Consider the following 16,308-nt stretch of genomic DNA (forward strand, 5'->3'; position numbering starts at 1 on the left):
GGGCTCCGTTTGCAGTACAGGCAGCCAGAATTGCAAGGGAGGCCTTGAGAAGCGAGTAGTGGTGGAGAATGCTTTTGATCACAACTTTAATCCCAGCACTCAGGAGGCTGAAGCAGGTGGATCTCTGATACAGAGAGTTCCAGGACAGCCAGAGCTACACAGAGAAACGTTGGGGGGGGGGGGGGGGGGGAGAGTGGGTGGGAGGTCTTGAGGACCCCTGTGCCAGGTCTTAAAGGTAAAGTCTGAGGGTGGTGCTCACAGCTTGGTGGTCCCTCAGAGACCCTACAGACCTAGATTTCGCACAGTTGAAGTTGGGGTCCCTGCTTACACTTCTAGGCATCCAGACCATTCAAGGATTTCACCCCTGCACTACGGGGGGGGGGGGGGCTCCACAAAGCCTGAACCTAAGATCAGGTCCATCCATTCAGGGGAACGGAGACACATTATTGGCCAAGCGCAGCACAGCTCCTTTGTTCCAGTGCCCGCTCCAGGCAGCTGGTTAGCTAGCTGCGACCAACCAGAGTTGCAGGGGGCGCGGGGCGCGGGGCGGGGGGGGGGGGGTACTTAAGCTAGGCCTCTGGGAAGGAAAGGGTTAACCCTCCAATCGCCGGGCTCGCCCCGCCCGGAGAGCACGACTTAGGTTCCACCCTAGAATTCTCATTGGTCTGAGCAGGCTCATCCCGGCGCGGGAGCGTGATGCCGGCCTCGTTCCCGGCCTGGCGCCACCTTCCCGCCGGTAGCGGCCTCCGGCGGGAGCTGTCCGAACAGCGGCACTCGAGCTGCCTGAGGGCAATGGGGCTGTCCGATGGGTCCGGTGAGTTACAGGGCGCCGCCCGAGCTCCACGTGTCCACGAAACGTTGGCAGTCCCGTGACCCCCGGCCTAGGTCAGCTCTGAAAGGGAACCGCCGGACTCCCAGCAGGCACTTCCCGCCTGCACAGCCTCAGTTTACCGCCTGGCCGATTTCCCGCAGGGATGGGGGCGGGATCCGGCGCGACCCTAGCTCTAGAGGCGAAAGTCCCCGGAGTGCTAATAAGGGGGTCGCAGGGAGGTTGCTGCCCGCCAAGGAGCCCAGGCCCAGGAGGTGCGCCGGCTGGGCGCGTGGGGACCGAGGGACGGACCGCTGCGAGACAGGCTCTACCCAGGCCGTGGACCAGGGGCGGCCGGAGGCGGCGGGGTTGTGAGCTCTCTGCCGCTGAGGACCTGGTACCCTCCCCGAGGGCGGGGCCGAGGATCAAGGCTCCGCCCCCGGGCGCGTGCTGCCTGGTAAAGGGAGGGAGCCCTTTAAGAAGACTTGAGTGATCTAGGAGGGGAGAGGGGGCCCTGAGGTCTGGCCAGCCCGCGGTGCAGAGAACCTCTGAGGATCTTCCTTGTACTTGCTCTGCTCCCTCCTCCAACTTGGACACCGGGTTAGAGGCTCTTCCCAGGTGAGTTCCTACTCTGGTGGGATCCTGCCCCCCTGGTTATAGCTGCTTCCAGAGCAGAACTGACAGATGAAAACTTTGCCCAAATGCGAGTTCATCCTCCAGATTTAGCCCACTCCCCGAAATATATTTGCAGAGGAGAGCTGCGTTCCATATGGAGTCTCCCCAGGCTCAGTTTCTTCTGAGAGAGCTCCCCAGATGAGAACCTTTCCCCTCCTCCAACCCCTTCTCCCACCACCTCTGAGAGATTCACCCCCAGGTCAGAACTTGCCTGGCTGGTGATGACTCTCTGGGCAGGTTCCCTCTAGGTTGGATTGGCTTCTGAAAACTCCTGTTCCCAGGTGAATTCTCCCTACTTCAAGTGGGAGCCTGTCTCTGGAGGTGAGAGCTTGGACCCTGGAGGTAGAGGTGTCTAGGTGGGCCCTGTCCTAAAGCTTGAGGGCAGTATTGCTTACAGATCTTTGGTTTGCCAGGTCCTTTCTCTGAACATGCTCTCTGCCAGTGAGGCAGGGCTTGTGGTACAGCTAGCTGGAAAAAAGGACTGGACGGGAATTGGTTCAGGGAAGGCAAGAGGCTGAGAGAGGTAGGGGCTAGGAGGTGCAGCTGGTCTGAACCTGGACCTGGACATGGACATGGACTTGGAGTGGTACTCAGGGCTGGGCAGCCACACCTGAGCTGCATGTGTAAATCGTGGTCATCCCACTCTCCCTCCTGGAGAGACTTTGGCCCAGAAAGAGGCTTCTAACAGCCAAAGTTCAGGTACTGCTCTTGTCTGGGTGTGAGCACGGGGCCCTCAGAGACCAGCAGGGTTGGATCTACCCTTGATCTTTGAGCCTGGAAAACTCAGGTGTGCAACACTGGTTCCAGGTTGAAGTGTAGGAAAGGTTGGGACAGGGGGATCCTCATTGTATGGCTGTGATCTCACCTCTCCAGACCACGGGACACAACAGACACAGGCACTCCTGTCTGCAGCCCAGGAGATGGAGCCGCAACGACGGGACTACCATGTGGAAAGGCCATTGCTGACCCAGGGGCAGCTAGAGGATCTGGGGCACTGGGGCCCAGTGTCCAAGACCTACCAGTGGCGAGCCTGGTTTCGGTAATGATGAGGGTAGAGGGTTGGGGTGTTCTGGCAGGCCCAAGTCCTATCTCTAACAGACTCATCATGTCCCCAGATGCTCCCGTGCTCGAGCCCATGATCTTCTGCTCCATTATGTTCCAGTCTTGGGCTGGTTACCCCGATATCCTGTACGTGACTGGCTCCTGGGTGATCTGTTATCTGGCCTGAGTGTGGCCATCATGCAGCTTCCACAGGGTGAGCTACCTTCAACAGCCTGGACCGTAAGCTCTGTGGTCTGTGAGACACCGAACCAGGAGCCCTGGCCCTGTTCTTGAAACTATGGCCCCTGAACCTGGGGCTTGGATTCCCCTACCTTTTTGAGACCCTGTTCTCCAAGTCTGCATTGCAACCTTCTACCTCCAGGCCTGGCCTACGCCCTCCTGGCGGGATTACCTCCTATGTTTGGCCTGTACAGTTCTTTCTACCCTGTCTTCGTCTATTTCCTATTTGGTACCTCTCGACACATCTCTGTGGGTAAGTGAAGTCAGGCCTAGCTTTTCATAGAGGGTGTCCTGTGCAGAGGGGAGGGGCAGGCTGGGCAGGGCAGCTTGGGGAAGAGGGCAGTGTGGGTGTTAGGTCACTAAGAGAACAGCATAGGGACCACCCCAAGAAGTATTAGGAAACTGGCTATAGAGGTGATGAGTTCAGTATCTCTAAGCCCTGGCTTCCGGGTGAAGGAGACAGTTCATGGGACCTGGGAGTCCCGAGAGGCCTGTCAAGCCCGTCCTCCATCCTTTTCTTGCTCCCAGAGAGCCTTTGTGTCACAGAACACTGAACACTGGTGAGACAAGGTGGTGAGATGAGGTCAACATTACTGGTTAGCCTTGAGAGCTCGTGAGCTCAAGGTTCACTTTGACCTTGGCCATGTCTAGCCAGTACTGCCTCCATGTGTGTAACTGTAGGCCAAGGATATTTGTTCGGAATGGGATGTCTGCTGGCCTCTTTTATTTAAGACCAGGGCTCCAGAGCAGGACAGCATCCTCTTCCCCTCAGACCTGCTCTGTCCTGCCCCTTCAGGGACCTTTGCTGTAATGTCTGTGATGGTGGGCGGTGTGACAGAAACCTTGACTGCAGATGACGCCTTTGTGCAAGGCTTGAATGCCACGGTTGACGATGCCCGAGTGCAGGTGGCCTACACACTCAGTTTCCTGGTTGGCCTTTTCCAGGTAAGAACAGCCACTCCTTAGTGTGTGCCTTACCCGGTGTCTTCTGGCTGTCATTTGTCCCTCTGATCCCACTGGCCTAATGGTTTCTGCCTCCTTGACTTTCCCTGACCGCCCAACAGGTGGGGCTGGGCCTGGTACACTTCGGCTTCGTGGTTACCTACCTGTCGGAGCCCTTGGTCCGCAGCTACACCACAGCCGCCTCTGTGCAAGTCCTTGTCTCCCAGCTCAAGTATGTGTTTGGCATCAAGCTAAACACTTACTCTGGGCCACTGTCCGTTATCTATGTGAGTGACGTGGGGGCAAGGGTGGGTGGGCTGTGCCCCATGACCTTGAACCCTGGCTATAACACCACTTCTCCTCAGACAGTGCTGGAGGTGTGCTCCAAGCTGCCGCAGACGGTGCCCGGCACCGTGGTCACGGCACTCGTGGCCGGAGTGGTGCTTGTGATGGTGAAGCTGTTGAATGAAAAGTTAAAGCGGCATCTGCCCCTGCCCATACCTGGGGAACTACTCACGGTTGGTTCGGGTGCCAGGCCATGGAGGGCAGAGAAGGGGAAGTGAGGGCAGATCTGGCCAGTACACAACCTCAAGGTATTTGAGGACCAGATGGGGTGACTGCTGTCAGGATTCCTGGGTGTTGTGGGGCAGCTGCAGCAGAAAGCCCCATTATTGGCTTTTTACCACCTTGGACGGCCTATCCCCTTCCTCACATGGTAATGTTTACCTTTCACCCTATCCACAACTTCTTCCTCAGGAAAATATTTCTGCCCCTAGAATGGTTTACCCTTCTCCCTTATGATACTGGCAGGACCTCCCTCCCCTAATTCCGTCCCTCTCCCCACAGCTCATTGGGGCCACTGGTATTTCCTTTGGTGCAAATCTGAATCAAAGGTTCCAGGTAGACGTGGTGGGCAACATCACCACGGGGTAAGCTCTGGTCCTGTGGGGGGGGGGCGGGGTAATGGCAGCCAGAGCCAGAGCCATTCTCTGACCTCACAGATGTTCCTCCCAGGCTGATACCCCCAGTGCCACCCAAGACAGAGTTGTTTACGACGCTTGTGGGAAATGCCTTTGCCATCGCTGTGGTGGGCTTCGCCATTGCCATCTCTCTCGGGAAGATTTTTGCCCTGAGGCATGGCTACCGCGTGGACAGTAACCAGGTCTGTGATTTGGATCGTGCAGGGGCATACAGGGGTACACAGGCCCAGACGATAGGAGTGAAATAAAGAAGGGTCAGGCTGGACTCGAAAATGGCTGAGGATGAGAGAATAGGATGTTGGGGACAACGAACGGCCAGATATTGGAGGCCATTGAGTAGGAATGGGGGTTGGGAGTGTGTCAGCCTAGATATACCAGGAGAGTGACCTGGCATCCCTGGCAATACTTCTCACACCACACTCCCCCAACAGGAGCTGGTGGCCCTTGGCCTCAGTAACCTCATTGGCAGCTTCTTCCAGTGTTTCCCCGTGAGCTGCTCCATGTCTCGGAGCCTGGTACAGGAAGGCACTGGGGGCAACACGCAGGTGGGCCTCAGGTGTGAGCATGTATGTGCGGGCATACCATCTGGGTGTACATGCTCTTCTGCCAGCATGGTGGGCCCAGCTGTGGGTGTATGTCCATCTGGGTGGCCCACCCCTCCTCACCTTCACCCCCTGCTAACTCCTACCGTGTAGGTTGCCGGAGCCGTATCTTCCCTGTTCATCCTCCTCATTATCGTCAAACTTGGGGAACTCTTCCGAGACCTGCCCAAGGTGAGCCTCCTCAGCCAGCCTTCAGTCAGTCTAGTCCCATGGAAGGGGCTCAGAGATACAAGGTTGAGCTCTTGGGGATACAGTCTGGAATTAGAGGTCAAGGGTTTGAACTTTCTAATCAGCTTCAAGGAGTTAAGGTGAGTGTGGGTGGTAGCTGGTTGTAGGATGGGCTCTGCCCAAGTGCTTGGCCAGTCTGGGTGGGTCATGCCAGGGGTGGTAGAGGCTGTCAGCCTCTGGGAACCTCTCAGTAACCCTAGTGACACTCTCCCTGCCCCAGGCCGTCCTGGCAGCCGTTATTATTGTGAATCTAAAGGGCATGTTGAAGCAGTTCTCTGACGTCTGCTCTCTTTGGAAGGCAAATCGAGTGGACCTGGTGAGATGCTTGGGAGCCCAGGACTGGGCTTTGGGGCCTTTAGTGCCAATGGACCCTCTGACCCCTGCCCTTTATGTTATCAGCTAATCTGGCTGGTGACCTTTGTGGCCACCATCCTGCTGAACCTGGACATTGGCCTGGCAGCTTCCATAGTATTCTCCCTGCTACTCGTGGTGATCCGCATGCAGCTGTGAGTCAGCCACTTTTGGTACTCCCAATTCCAACTTGGTGGGGGAGTAAGTTTCACACTGGCCCCCCACCACTTTCCTCACACCTCTGGGGACACCCCAAGTTCCTCATTCCCCTCTCATGGCCTTTTCTTTGCCTCCCTTTTTCGCCCCTAACTCTCTCCTCAGGCCCCATTACTCTGTCCTGGGACAGGTGCCGGATACGGATATTTATAGAGACGTGGAAGAATACTCAGGGGTGAGTGGCAGGGCTAAATGGGCAGTTGGGGCAGACAAGATAAATGGGCCTTTTATTCCCTTCCACATGGACAAGAACACTGGAGGATGGGCTGGGAAGTGACTCAGAAGATACACTGTTGGCTGTACGAACATGAAGACCTGAATTTGGGTCCCCAGCACCCACATAAAATGTCAGGCATAGCAGCATGGGTATCTGTAACCCCAATGCTCAGAGGCAGTGACAGGAGGCTCTCTGGGGCCCACTGGCCAGCTAGTCTAGCCAGTTGGTAAGCTCCAGGTTCGGTAAGAGACCCTGTCTCAATGATAATGAGCCATAGACAAAAATACCCAATGTCTTCCTGTCTTCCTTCACATGCAAGGTGCACACCCGTACACACACACACACACACACACACACACACACACACACACACACACACTGGGAGCATTTTGGCTTTGGTTCTTGGGATTTGAAGAGAGGAGTTTAGGTCTGTGACCCTATTCAGGGCATAAGTGGATGGATCAGTCTTGGAGCCAGAAGAACAAACCCTACCCTGTAGAGTACCCCTGGGTCAAGAGAATGGAGGAGTGTGGGGCGGGGGCGGCACAGGATGTAGGAGAGGCTGTTTCCTGGTCCGTTCAGTGGGAATGCAAACTCCCCAGTTGCTAGTTCATATAAAGAACCTTGTGTCATGTCATGAGAACAAAGGTTAGGTGAGAGTCAGGAATAAAATAAGCTCTGTCACTTTGGCCTGGAGCCTGGGAGGCCGACTGCAGTCTGCTTAGGCAGAATCCAGAGTAGAATGAGGGGAGCAGCCAGGTGACTGGGAGGTGGCCCACGTGGTACAGCCCAAATGTCTGGGAGAGACCTGATCGGAGGGTAGAATGAGGTGAGAACTGGGGAAAGTAGGAGTGGAGTAAGCTTAGAGCGGCTCTTCTGTCTGCATGCAGACAAGAGCAGAGCGCAGGGCTGGGAGACTCAGGAACAGGGGTGCTGAGGGCTGAACCACAAAACCTGGTCAAAGACAGGAGAGTCGGGAGGGACCGGATCTGTGCAACATAGGGAGCTAGGTGACGTAGCTAGGCTTCTGGCCCAGACTCCTGGAAGGGTATCGGTCACAGGCTGGGGGCAGAGGGTAGCAGGCTAACTGAGTGAGGAGGGTTCAGTTGAAGGCAAAGAAGGTTTGGCCACCCCAACTCCACCTCATCTCCAGGCCAAGGAGATCCCTGGCGTGAAGGTCTTCCGCTCCTCAGCCACCATTTACTTTGCCAATGCTGAGCTCTACAGTGACTCACTGAAACAGAAGGTGAGGCGGGGGTCCCCCTGCTTGGCATATGTGGGGGTCTGAATACCGTCATCTCCCCAGAGTACCCAAACCCCACCTCTGCCTTGTGTGTCTAGTGTGGTGTGGACGTTGACCACCTCATCTCCCAGAAAAAGAAACGGATCAAGAAGCAGGAGATGAAGATGAAGCGGATGAAGAAAGCCAAGAAGACCCAGAAACAGGTGCGGTTCTCCTCAGCAGCTCCTGGCCCAGCCCTGCTGTGGACCCAACCACAACCTTCAGCCATTCCGGGGTCCTTCTTTGGCCTTTCTCCCAGTCTGGTCCTTGTCCCATTTTCTCACCCCCATCATTTCTCTTCACTACTCTACGTCCCTCCCCTTTCTCCCTCAGAACCCCAGGGACCCTGGTTCAGCCCAGGGCAGGGCAAACTCTAGCGATGTGTTCCTCTCCTGGATTAGTCACAGCGCCAGCCACAGCAGGTGGCTGTTGAACTCTCAGGCCCTGCAGCCTATGTCCTCTTGTGGCTGCCCAATGCCAGGGGCAATACCAAGTCTACCTGGCATGATTGTCATATGGCACTTGGGATACCTTTCCCATCATCCTTCTTCCCTCCTAGGCTACCTCTTCCAATATCTCCTCAGTTTCATTCAACGTCAACACCAGCTCCGAAGACATCAAAAGCAATGATGTGGAGGAGGGGCCAGCCAAGACCCGCAAAGATGTGGGTGTCCACACATGCCGCATGAGAAAAGCATGGCCTGCTAGTGTGGGTTTGGAGGTGTTGGGCTAATGATGGGAGGAATGGGGTGAGGGCTCAGATGCTGCAGGAAGACCCTTGCGATACCGAATTCTCTGGCGCTTGTCTAATCTCAGACTGACCTAGATGAAGACCTTGGATATAGATGTAACAAGACCACACAGTCTATGCTCATGGATAGGCGGGGGAGCGGGGGGACTTAGGAACATTGGGAAAATCCAGGGGTAAAGAGGGATGCCAAGTTCAACCAAAAATTCGGACAGGTCAGGGTATGAGGTGTGTATAAATGAGTGTGGGCCCGTGAATGCCTGCGGCCATCTTGTCTGTTCCTAAGCCCCTGTTCACTCTACCCTGTTTAACTAAGGATGGGACATGATCTCCCAGCACCCTCCCTTCCTGTGTCTCTGTTAAGCTTTGGCCCAGGAAGTACCAAAGCAGTTTGTGCATGTTGGAGTATGCTTTCCTGTGTCCCTACATGTTCCTCCTGTGCTTATAGATCCACATGTCTCTCCTATCAACCCATGTCTGTATCCTTATGTGTCCCATGCACGCCTTCATATATCTGCGTTTTACATGCATTTATAGTTTCTGTCTGGCTCTGTGTGTCCCTGTACACTGTGTGCATACCTTTGTTCCATCATGGATGGTCTTTGAGCACATCTGAATCCACTGCAGGTGCATCAAGAGGAGCAGCTGGAGGATGTGGTCGCCAGCAATCAAGATGTCAAGGCCCCAACCATGACCTCACTCAAGTCCCTGGGCCTGCCCCAGCCAGACTTCCACAGCCTCATCCTAGACCTGAGCACCCTTTCCTTTGTGGACACCGTGTGCATTAAGAGCCTGAAGAACGTAAGGGCCTGGTGCCGGCTGGGACCCTCAAGCTGACCCCTCACTTGCCCTCTGAGCTCCCCCACTAAATCTTGCCCAACTGCTGTCCCCTCTAAGACCAGCCCTCTTTGTTGCTGCAGATTTTCCGTGACTTCCGGGAGATCGAGGTGGAAGTATACATCGCAGCCTGTTACAGTACGTTGATGAGGGACAGCAACAATCCAGGCAGAGGGCGGGACTCTTCCGGTCAAGGGCTTTTCAGGAAAAGGCGCAAGGAAAAGTCTTTTTCTGAAACTGCAGGCCTTGGGAGACAGGAGTCAGGAGCAGGGCCAGGGAGATGGCTCAGTGCTGCCCTCACATGAAGACCTGAGTTCAAATCCCCAGCGCCATGTAAAATAAGCCAGGCATGTCTGTGCATGCCTGGGATGCTAGCCTTCGGTGGGTGACAGATGGTTCCAAGGAGCTAGCTGGTCAGCTGGCCTAGCCAAGATAGTTTCAGGGTTAGGGAGAAACCCTGACTCAAGGGACTGAAGTTAAGGGACTAAATGTTCATAAGAACAGAACATTTGACGTCCTGCTGTGTCTTCTGGGTGCAAGCAACACACACGGACACACACACGGACACACCCCCACACAGACACTACCCCTTCTCCCCACACACACACACACTCGGACACACGGACACACCCCCACACAGACACGTATACACACATAGACATATAGACACACAGGCACACCTCCACAGAGATACACACACACACACACACACACACACACACACACACATGGACACACCCCCACACAGACACACACACACAGACACACCCCCACACGGACACACACACACACACACACACACACACACACACGGACAACACGGACACACCCCCACACAGACACATACACACACATAGACATATAGACACACAGGCATACCTCCACAGAGATACACACACACACACACACACACACACACACACACACATGGACACACACACAGACACATACACACACATAGACATATAGACAGACACACCCCCACACAGACATGCACACACACACATAGACATATAGACACACAGACACACCTCCACGGAGATATACACACACACACACAGATACACCCTCACACAGACATACAGATATACATAGACATATAGACACACTCACACACAGACACACACATATACACATAAATACATAGACACACACAGACATATATAGACACATAAACACATAGACACACACATACATTGGAGTGACTGGGTTTCTAGCTGTAAGTAGCCACAGGGGTAGCAGGGGTCAGAGAATCCTAGGTTCCTGGGACTGGGTCTCCTGGTGGTACTGAATGTCAGGACCTCCTCCTTGCCCACAGGTCCCGTGGTCACCCAACTTGAGGCTGGACACTTCTTTGATGACTCTATCACTAAGCAGCATCTTTTTGTCTCTGTCCATGATGCTGTGACCTTTGCCCTCCACAACCGGAAGCCTGGCTCTAAGAGCCCTGTTTTGGTAAGCTGCCTCTGGCCCACTGAGCAGTTTTGTTAATCTGTTGCTTATCCCCACCCTGACCCCAACTCGAGAAAGTCCATGCTATTGCCCGGGGCTCTGGCCACACTGAACCCATTGCCCTCCCCTCCTGCCAAGAAGAAAGTTGTCTGAGTGTGTGTGTGGTGGTGGGGGTGCTGTCTCTGGAACAGGGGTTCACATATGTCCTTCAGAAACTAACTGGAACTTCCTCTCGGGCCCACTCAGGCCACCAAACTGTGACTTTGCTGCTGGAGATTACCTACCTCTGGAGGCTGTGACAGGTCACCCTCATGAAATTCCTGCTCTCGGCCACCTCCAGGTGCCATCCAGGACTCTGTTCCGTGTACATGCACTTATAACTCATGGATGGATGCCTTGGGACTCCAAGTGTAATGCTACAGGCCTGGGGCAGGGTATTGCAGTCAGGCTGGCCCTGGCTGGGTGCTGGAAGGGAGCTGATATGAGTTTACAGCTTTGGGAATAAATGTGTCTGTCCAACTTCAGTCTCTGCTGTGGTGTGGCCAGGGTGTGGCTGGGCTGTCATCCTCAGCTCAGCTCCCAAACCGCTTTATAAACACTCAGGTAGACATAACTGGAGTGTAAGATTCAGGGAGGTCAGGGTCAGACAGAGAACATGCCGAGCATGGCAGCTGTAGGGCCCAGGCTGGGTTGGGATTTTACACGCTCAGGGTTCTCTTCAGTTTCACACAGACAGCCCTTTCGTTCCAAATGGGAAAATCAAGGGACTCAAAACTGTAGCCATTCTCAGGGATAGCCTGACAAAAGGCAAGGCCGAGTCGGTGCTTCTGGGGGATGTAGAGTGAACCCCTGACACCATTCACAGGGTCTGCTGCTGGATTTAAAAATCAGTGTTAGGAATTGCCTACTCATAGAGTTGCAACACTGGGATTGGCAGAACACCGCCAGGCAAGAACTGGCTGGTTTCTGGCATAAGACACCAACAGAGCATGCGCTGGTCCTATGGGCCCCTGATCCCGTGGTGGGAAGGATGGGGCAGTGGGCTCCTGATCAGTGAGGGATCAACAGCCTCACGAGTTGCCTGGTGAGTTACCCGAGCAAACACATGGACATGACCAGAACAATGCAATACCCACATCACCCGCCCAGAACACATGAACTTCCCTATTCATCAGGTACGTTCCAGGTGCCAAGTTCAGTGCTAGGCACTAGGCAAGTTCCCAAAAATAGACTGAGACTCCCTGCCCTCCAAATCACCCAGGCACCCTTGCCTGTCCCTGTTTTTATCATGGCCTTTGCCCCCGCCTGGCACCATAGTATTAACAAGCCGTCCCTGCTCCCACCAAAGCCTCAGCCCAGAAAGGCGGAGCTTTTTGTCTGTTCTGTAGCACTGCATTCTGGCACTGGGCTTGGGTGCTTGGTAAGTATTGTTTGAATGAAGACTTGGAGCCAGAAGCAGACTTCAAACAAGAACTTGTCAGGCTGGCCTTGGTTGGGTGCTAGAAGGAAGCTGGTGTGAAAATAAAGATGAATGAGTAGGTAGGTAGCCAAAAATGCTCTAAAGGAAATAATGTAGGGTCATATTAGCGAAAGTGGACTATATCACCAAGGTAGTGTGCAATGCTGACAGGGGCTGGGCTAGGTATGTCAAGCTGTTGGGCAGCTCCCCTAAAGCACTGAACCTTAAAGGCATAAGCACGGGGTGCTTAGATTAAGGAGGGACGGTAGGTGAGTTGGCGGCCAGCATGTAAGAGGTTCTTTTCATATACCTAGTTCACCTGGGAGGAAGGGACCCAGCCCTACCTAAACCTGCATTATTTTATCAGCCGCCCCCCACCCCATGTCCCATCATCTGGCCAAGCTGTGTTTTGAAAGGCTATGGGCCTAGCTGGAACCTGCTGTCTCAGAGCAGGGTGGGGGCTACTCTTGGGGGAGGGGTGTTTGCTGGTTGCCAAGGTACCCGGGTTCCGGCCTCTGGCAGTGGCCACAGCCATGCTGTACTTACTGTTTTTAGTGCCATCACTGTCCCTGCTGGTGATGCCTGTCCCTAGCCATGCCTGGTCACGGCCCCTCTGGTACCAAGTGGGGCTGGACTTGCAGCCCTGGGGCTGCCAGCCAAACAGCCTGGATAGCTGCAGGACCAGTCTCGGCTGCCCTGGTTACTGGATGGCCCTGGGAGGAAATCGCGTCTACCCCGTGGCTGGCATCACGATCACCACCACCATGATGCTTGTCGTCTCCCGTGTGATGTTGTACCGGTGGCGTTCTCGGGTCGCCAAGGGTCAGGTACTGAGTACAGCTCTCCTCTGTCTTCTCTAGTCCCTGCTTCTGCTCACACGCCATGGACCCATGTCCCCCATCAGCCTGGCCTAGGGCCTTGTTGGCCTCCTGCCTGGCCTTGTCCTCACCCCTGTGTCCTACTCTGACATTTCTATGGAGCCCATGTCTCCACCAATCCATCCCTAACCATTCCTCAGGGCCAGTACTCTGACCCAACTGTCCCCATTTAATACGCCCATTCTTCATTCAGCCTCCATGGGCCCCAGGACCACCTAACCCCCGGCAGACCCACAGTGACCCGTTCCCTGACTCCCCAGCCTCTTTGGCACTGCCCCATAGCCTTTCTCTCTAGCTCTGTTGCTGCGCCCCTGGCCCTTTTCCGCTCTCACTCCGACCTGATACTCTCAGCTCCCACAGGTGACCCCCAGCACCTGCAGAAACTGGAAACGGCAGGCAGCTGTCTCAGACCGCACCCTGGTCCTCAGGGTCCTCCACATGCTGGATGCCATCCTGGTCCACATTGAGGGCCACCTGCAGCGCTTGGCTTCCCAGCAACAAATTCAAATAAAAGGGACTCCCACTCAGTCTGGGTGACCCAATAATACATGCTTCTCTTTATCTGATTGTCAGCCGCGGTGGGGAATGGCCCAAGGCCTTGGGGCGCCGGTGTGGGTATCTGTGGGACTGTCTAGACCCTTCCACTGTTAGAGGCAGTGGCTTCTTGACGATGCGGTGCACAGGCTAGGTGGGCAGGTAGTCCCAGGCATCACTACCCTCTCAGTGGGGGAGTGCCCACTCCTTTGTTTCTAGCCCTGCTCTTGTCTCATCTCAGGTAGGTGGATGAGTAAACTCAGGACCCACCCCCAGAAAGCAGCTGGCTTGGACTCCTTCTATACCTTTTCAAGTCTCTCCCCAAGGGGTCACTGCCCTGGGTCCAGTAGTTGACACTCCTCAGATGCTTCACTCCTACCCAGTCTCCCATCTCTAACCCATCCTCACTCCCACCTCAGGCCCCTAGAGCCCCAATCTAGGGCCAGTCAGGGGTCCCTAACTGCCTTTATTTGTGTGGCAACTTCAGACATACTCTGATGCCCAGCATGGAGTAAGCATGAGGGGTGAACTACTTCAAAGGACCCCACTCCTCTCCTCCCTTCCTCTTCCCTGGGTGATCCTGGTTGAATGAGTCCCGGGGAATAGGAATGTTTAGAGTCCTGTGTTTCAGAAAAGTAAACTCCAATCACAAATCAAAGAGAAACAGAAGTAAATCAAAATAATGAGCAAAGGGCTGGGGCAGTTGCTCAGTTGGCAAAATGTGTGCTTAGCATGCATGAGACCCTGGCTTTGACCTTTCTGAGAAGAAACAAAATGAGAAAAATCACAACCAATTTTAAAAGAGGCTGTGTGTGTGTGTGTGTGTGTGTGTGTGTGTGTGTATGTGTGTGTGTGTGTTTGTGTGTGTGTATATGTGTGTGTATTTGTGTGTGTGTGTACATATGTGTGTATATGTGTGTGTGTTTGTGTGTGTGTGTGTGTGTGTGTGTGTGTGTGTGTGTATGTGTGTGTGTATATGTGTGTGTGTTTGTGTGTGTGTATATGTGTGTGTTTGTGTGTGTTTGTGTGTGTGTGTGTGTGTGTGTGTGTGTGTGTGTGTGTGTGTATATGTGTGTGTTTGTGTGTGTGTGTGTGTGTGTGTGTGTGTGTGTGTGTGTGTGTGTGTGTGTGTGTTTCAAGACAGAGTCTAACCATACATCCCTGGCTGGACTTCAGCTTGGTGTCTCCCCACTGCTTCCTCTTTCTAGGGGCGGCTATTAGAGCGTGCGCCCCAACATGTGGCTGGAAAAGAGGCTTTAAGTCAACAAATATTCTAATAGTAAATCCGGGAAAAATAACATTCAGGGGAACTTCCTGACACGTTCCTGTAATGTCCCCCTGCTATAGCTTGGCCTCTTTTTGTTTGTTCTGTTCTAAGACAAGGTCCTGGTACGTAGTCCTAGTGACCTAGAACTCACTACCTAGACAAAACTGGTCTTGAATTCTGTCTGCCCCTGCCCCCTAGGTGCTGGGATTAAAGGTGTGATGGCTTCTATATAAGATAACTATGAGTGCCACTATGGTGCACACGCCTGTAATCCCAGCACTCGGGAGGCAGAGGCAGGCGGATCTCTGTGAATTCGAGGCCAGCCTGGTTTACAGAGTGAGTTCCAGGACAGGCACCAAAACTACACAGGGAAACCCTGTCTCAAAAAAAAAAAAAAAAGACAACAAACCTCTGGGCAGGGTTATGGTTCAGCCGGTCAGGATACTTGCTGTGCAGACCTGACCACACGAGTTCAGTCCCAGGACCTCATGTGACAAGCTAGATGCAGTGGTACTCATAGAATCGCAGCATTTCTAGGAGATGAGAGGCAGAGGCAGGACAATCAGCCAGTCAGAGGCACATGGGCCTGTACACTGCACGTGACACAGCCAGGAGAGACCCTGCCTCAAAACCAGGTGGAAGGCGGGAAACTGACCACAGAGTCAGACCTCCACAAGTTCACTGTGTTACGCATACACTAGCCTGTCATGTCCTCCCTCCCTCTCTCTCTTACACACACACACACACACACACACACACACACACACACACACACACAAATATATATATAACTAAAATTTGGTTGGAGAGATGGCTTGGTCATTAAGAGTATGCACCGCTCTTCCAGAGGACCTGAATGAAGTTCCCAGCACCCGTGTCAGGTAGCTGACAACCAACCAGAAGTCCATGTCCAGGGGATCCGATACCTCTAGCCTCTCAGGTCACTCACACTCATGTGCACATACCCACACACGGACATACACATATACAATGATTAAACCAAAATAAATCAGCCAGAAAGAAAGAAAGAAAGAAAGAAAGAAAGAAAGAAAGAAAGAAAGAAAGAAAGGAAGGAAGGAAGGAAGGAAGGAAGGAAGGAAGGAAGGAAGGAAAGGAAGGAAGGAAGGAAGGAAGAAGGAAGGAAGGAAGGGAGAAAAAAAGGAAACAAAACAAAAATAATAACAATAAAATTTTTATACTCTTTATTTTATGAGTATGGGTATTCTGCCTGCATGCATATCTATGCTCCACATGCACACCTGGTACCCAGAGAAGCTAGAAGAGGGTGTTGGACCCTCTAGAACTGGAGTTACAGATGGTTGTGAGCCATCATGTGGGTGCTGGGAACGGAACCCAGGAAGATCAACCAACATTCTTTGTTTTGTTTCTTTGGTTTTTCAAGACAAGGTTTCTCTGTGTAGCTCGGGCTGTTCTGGAACTCACTCTGTAGGCCAGGCTGGTCTCGAACTCAGATATCCACTATTTTTGCCTTCCAAGTGCTGGGATTAAATGTGTATGCCACCACCACCCAGCTTCAACCAGCACTCTTAA

General features: G+C 53.7%; 2 protein-coding genes across 6 annotated transcripts; both read left to right on the top strand.

The window, feature by feature from the left end:
- Positions 1 to 675: 675 nt before the first annotated feature.
- Positions 676 to 11,195, top strand: Slc26a6 (solute carrier family 26 member 6). 4 transcript variants are annotated; one of them, XM_036191937.1, is made up of 21 exons: positions 676 to 814; positions 2,357 to 2,522; positions 2,599 to 2,738; positions 2,907 to 3,017; positions 3,561 to 3,709; positions 3,829 to 3,993; positions 4,072 to 4,224; positions 4,553 to 4,635; positions 4,721 to 4,868; positions 5,118 to 5,231; positions 5,382 to 5,459; positions 5,737 to 5,832; positions 5,916 to 6,022; positions 6,189 to 6,258; positions 7,454 to 7,546; positions 7,642 to 7,746; positions 8,142 to 8,246; positions 8,958 to 9,131; positions 9,251 to 9,305; positions 10,486 to 10,622; positions 10,866 to 11,195. In XM_036191937.1, exons 1-21 carry the CDS (start codon positions 697 to 699, stop codon positions 10,878 to 10,880), a joined length of 2,382 nt encoding a protein of 793 aa, XP_036047830.1. In that variant the 5' UTR covers positions 676 to 696; the 3' UTR covers positions 10,881 to 11,195. The 4 variants fall into 4 exon arrangements, with proteins under 4 accessions (XP_036047830.1, XP_036047831.1, XP_036047832.1 ...); XM_036191938.1 differs by having other exon boundaries at positions 747 to 1,804; positions 1,897 to 2,522; XM_036191939.1 differs by having other exon boundaries at positions 747 to 1,804.
- A 103-nt stretch (positions 11,196 to 11,298) lies between these two features.
- Positions 11,299 to 13,503, top strand: Tmem89 (transmembrane protein 89). 2 transcript variants are annotated; one of them, XM_036191942.1, is made up of 3 exons: positions 11,299 to 12,158; positions 12,634 to 12,905; positions 13,308 to 13,503. In XM_036191942.1, exons 2-3 carry the CDS (start codon positions 12,657 to 12,659, stop codon positions 13,491 to 13,493), a joined length of 435 nt encoding a protein of 144 aa, XP_036047835.1. In that variant the 5' UTR covers positions 11,299 to 12,158; positions 12,634 to 12,656; the 3' UTR covers positions 13,494 to 13,503. The 2 variants fall into 2 exon arrangements, with proteins under 2 accessions (XP_036047835.1, XP_036047834.1); XM_036191941.1 differs by lacking the exon at positions 11,299 to 12,158 and having other exon boundaries at positions 12,578 to 12,905.
- Positions 13,504 to 16,308: the final 2,805 nt, after the last annotated feature.

Source organism: Onychomys torridus, chromosome 7 (genome assembly GCF_903995425.1).
Source record: "Onychomys torridus chromosome 7, mOncTor1.1, whole genome shotgun sequence".
In the NCBI taxonomy this organism is placed as follows: Eukaryota; Metazoa; Chordata; class Mammalia; order Rodentia; family Cricetidae; genus Onychomys; species Onychomys torridus.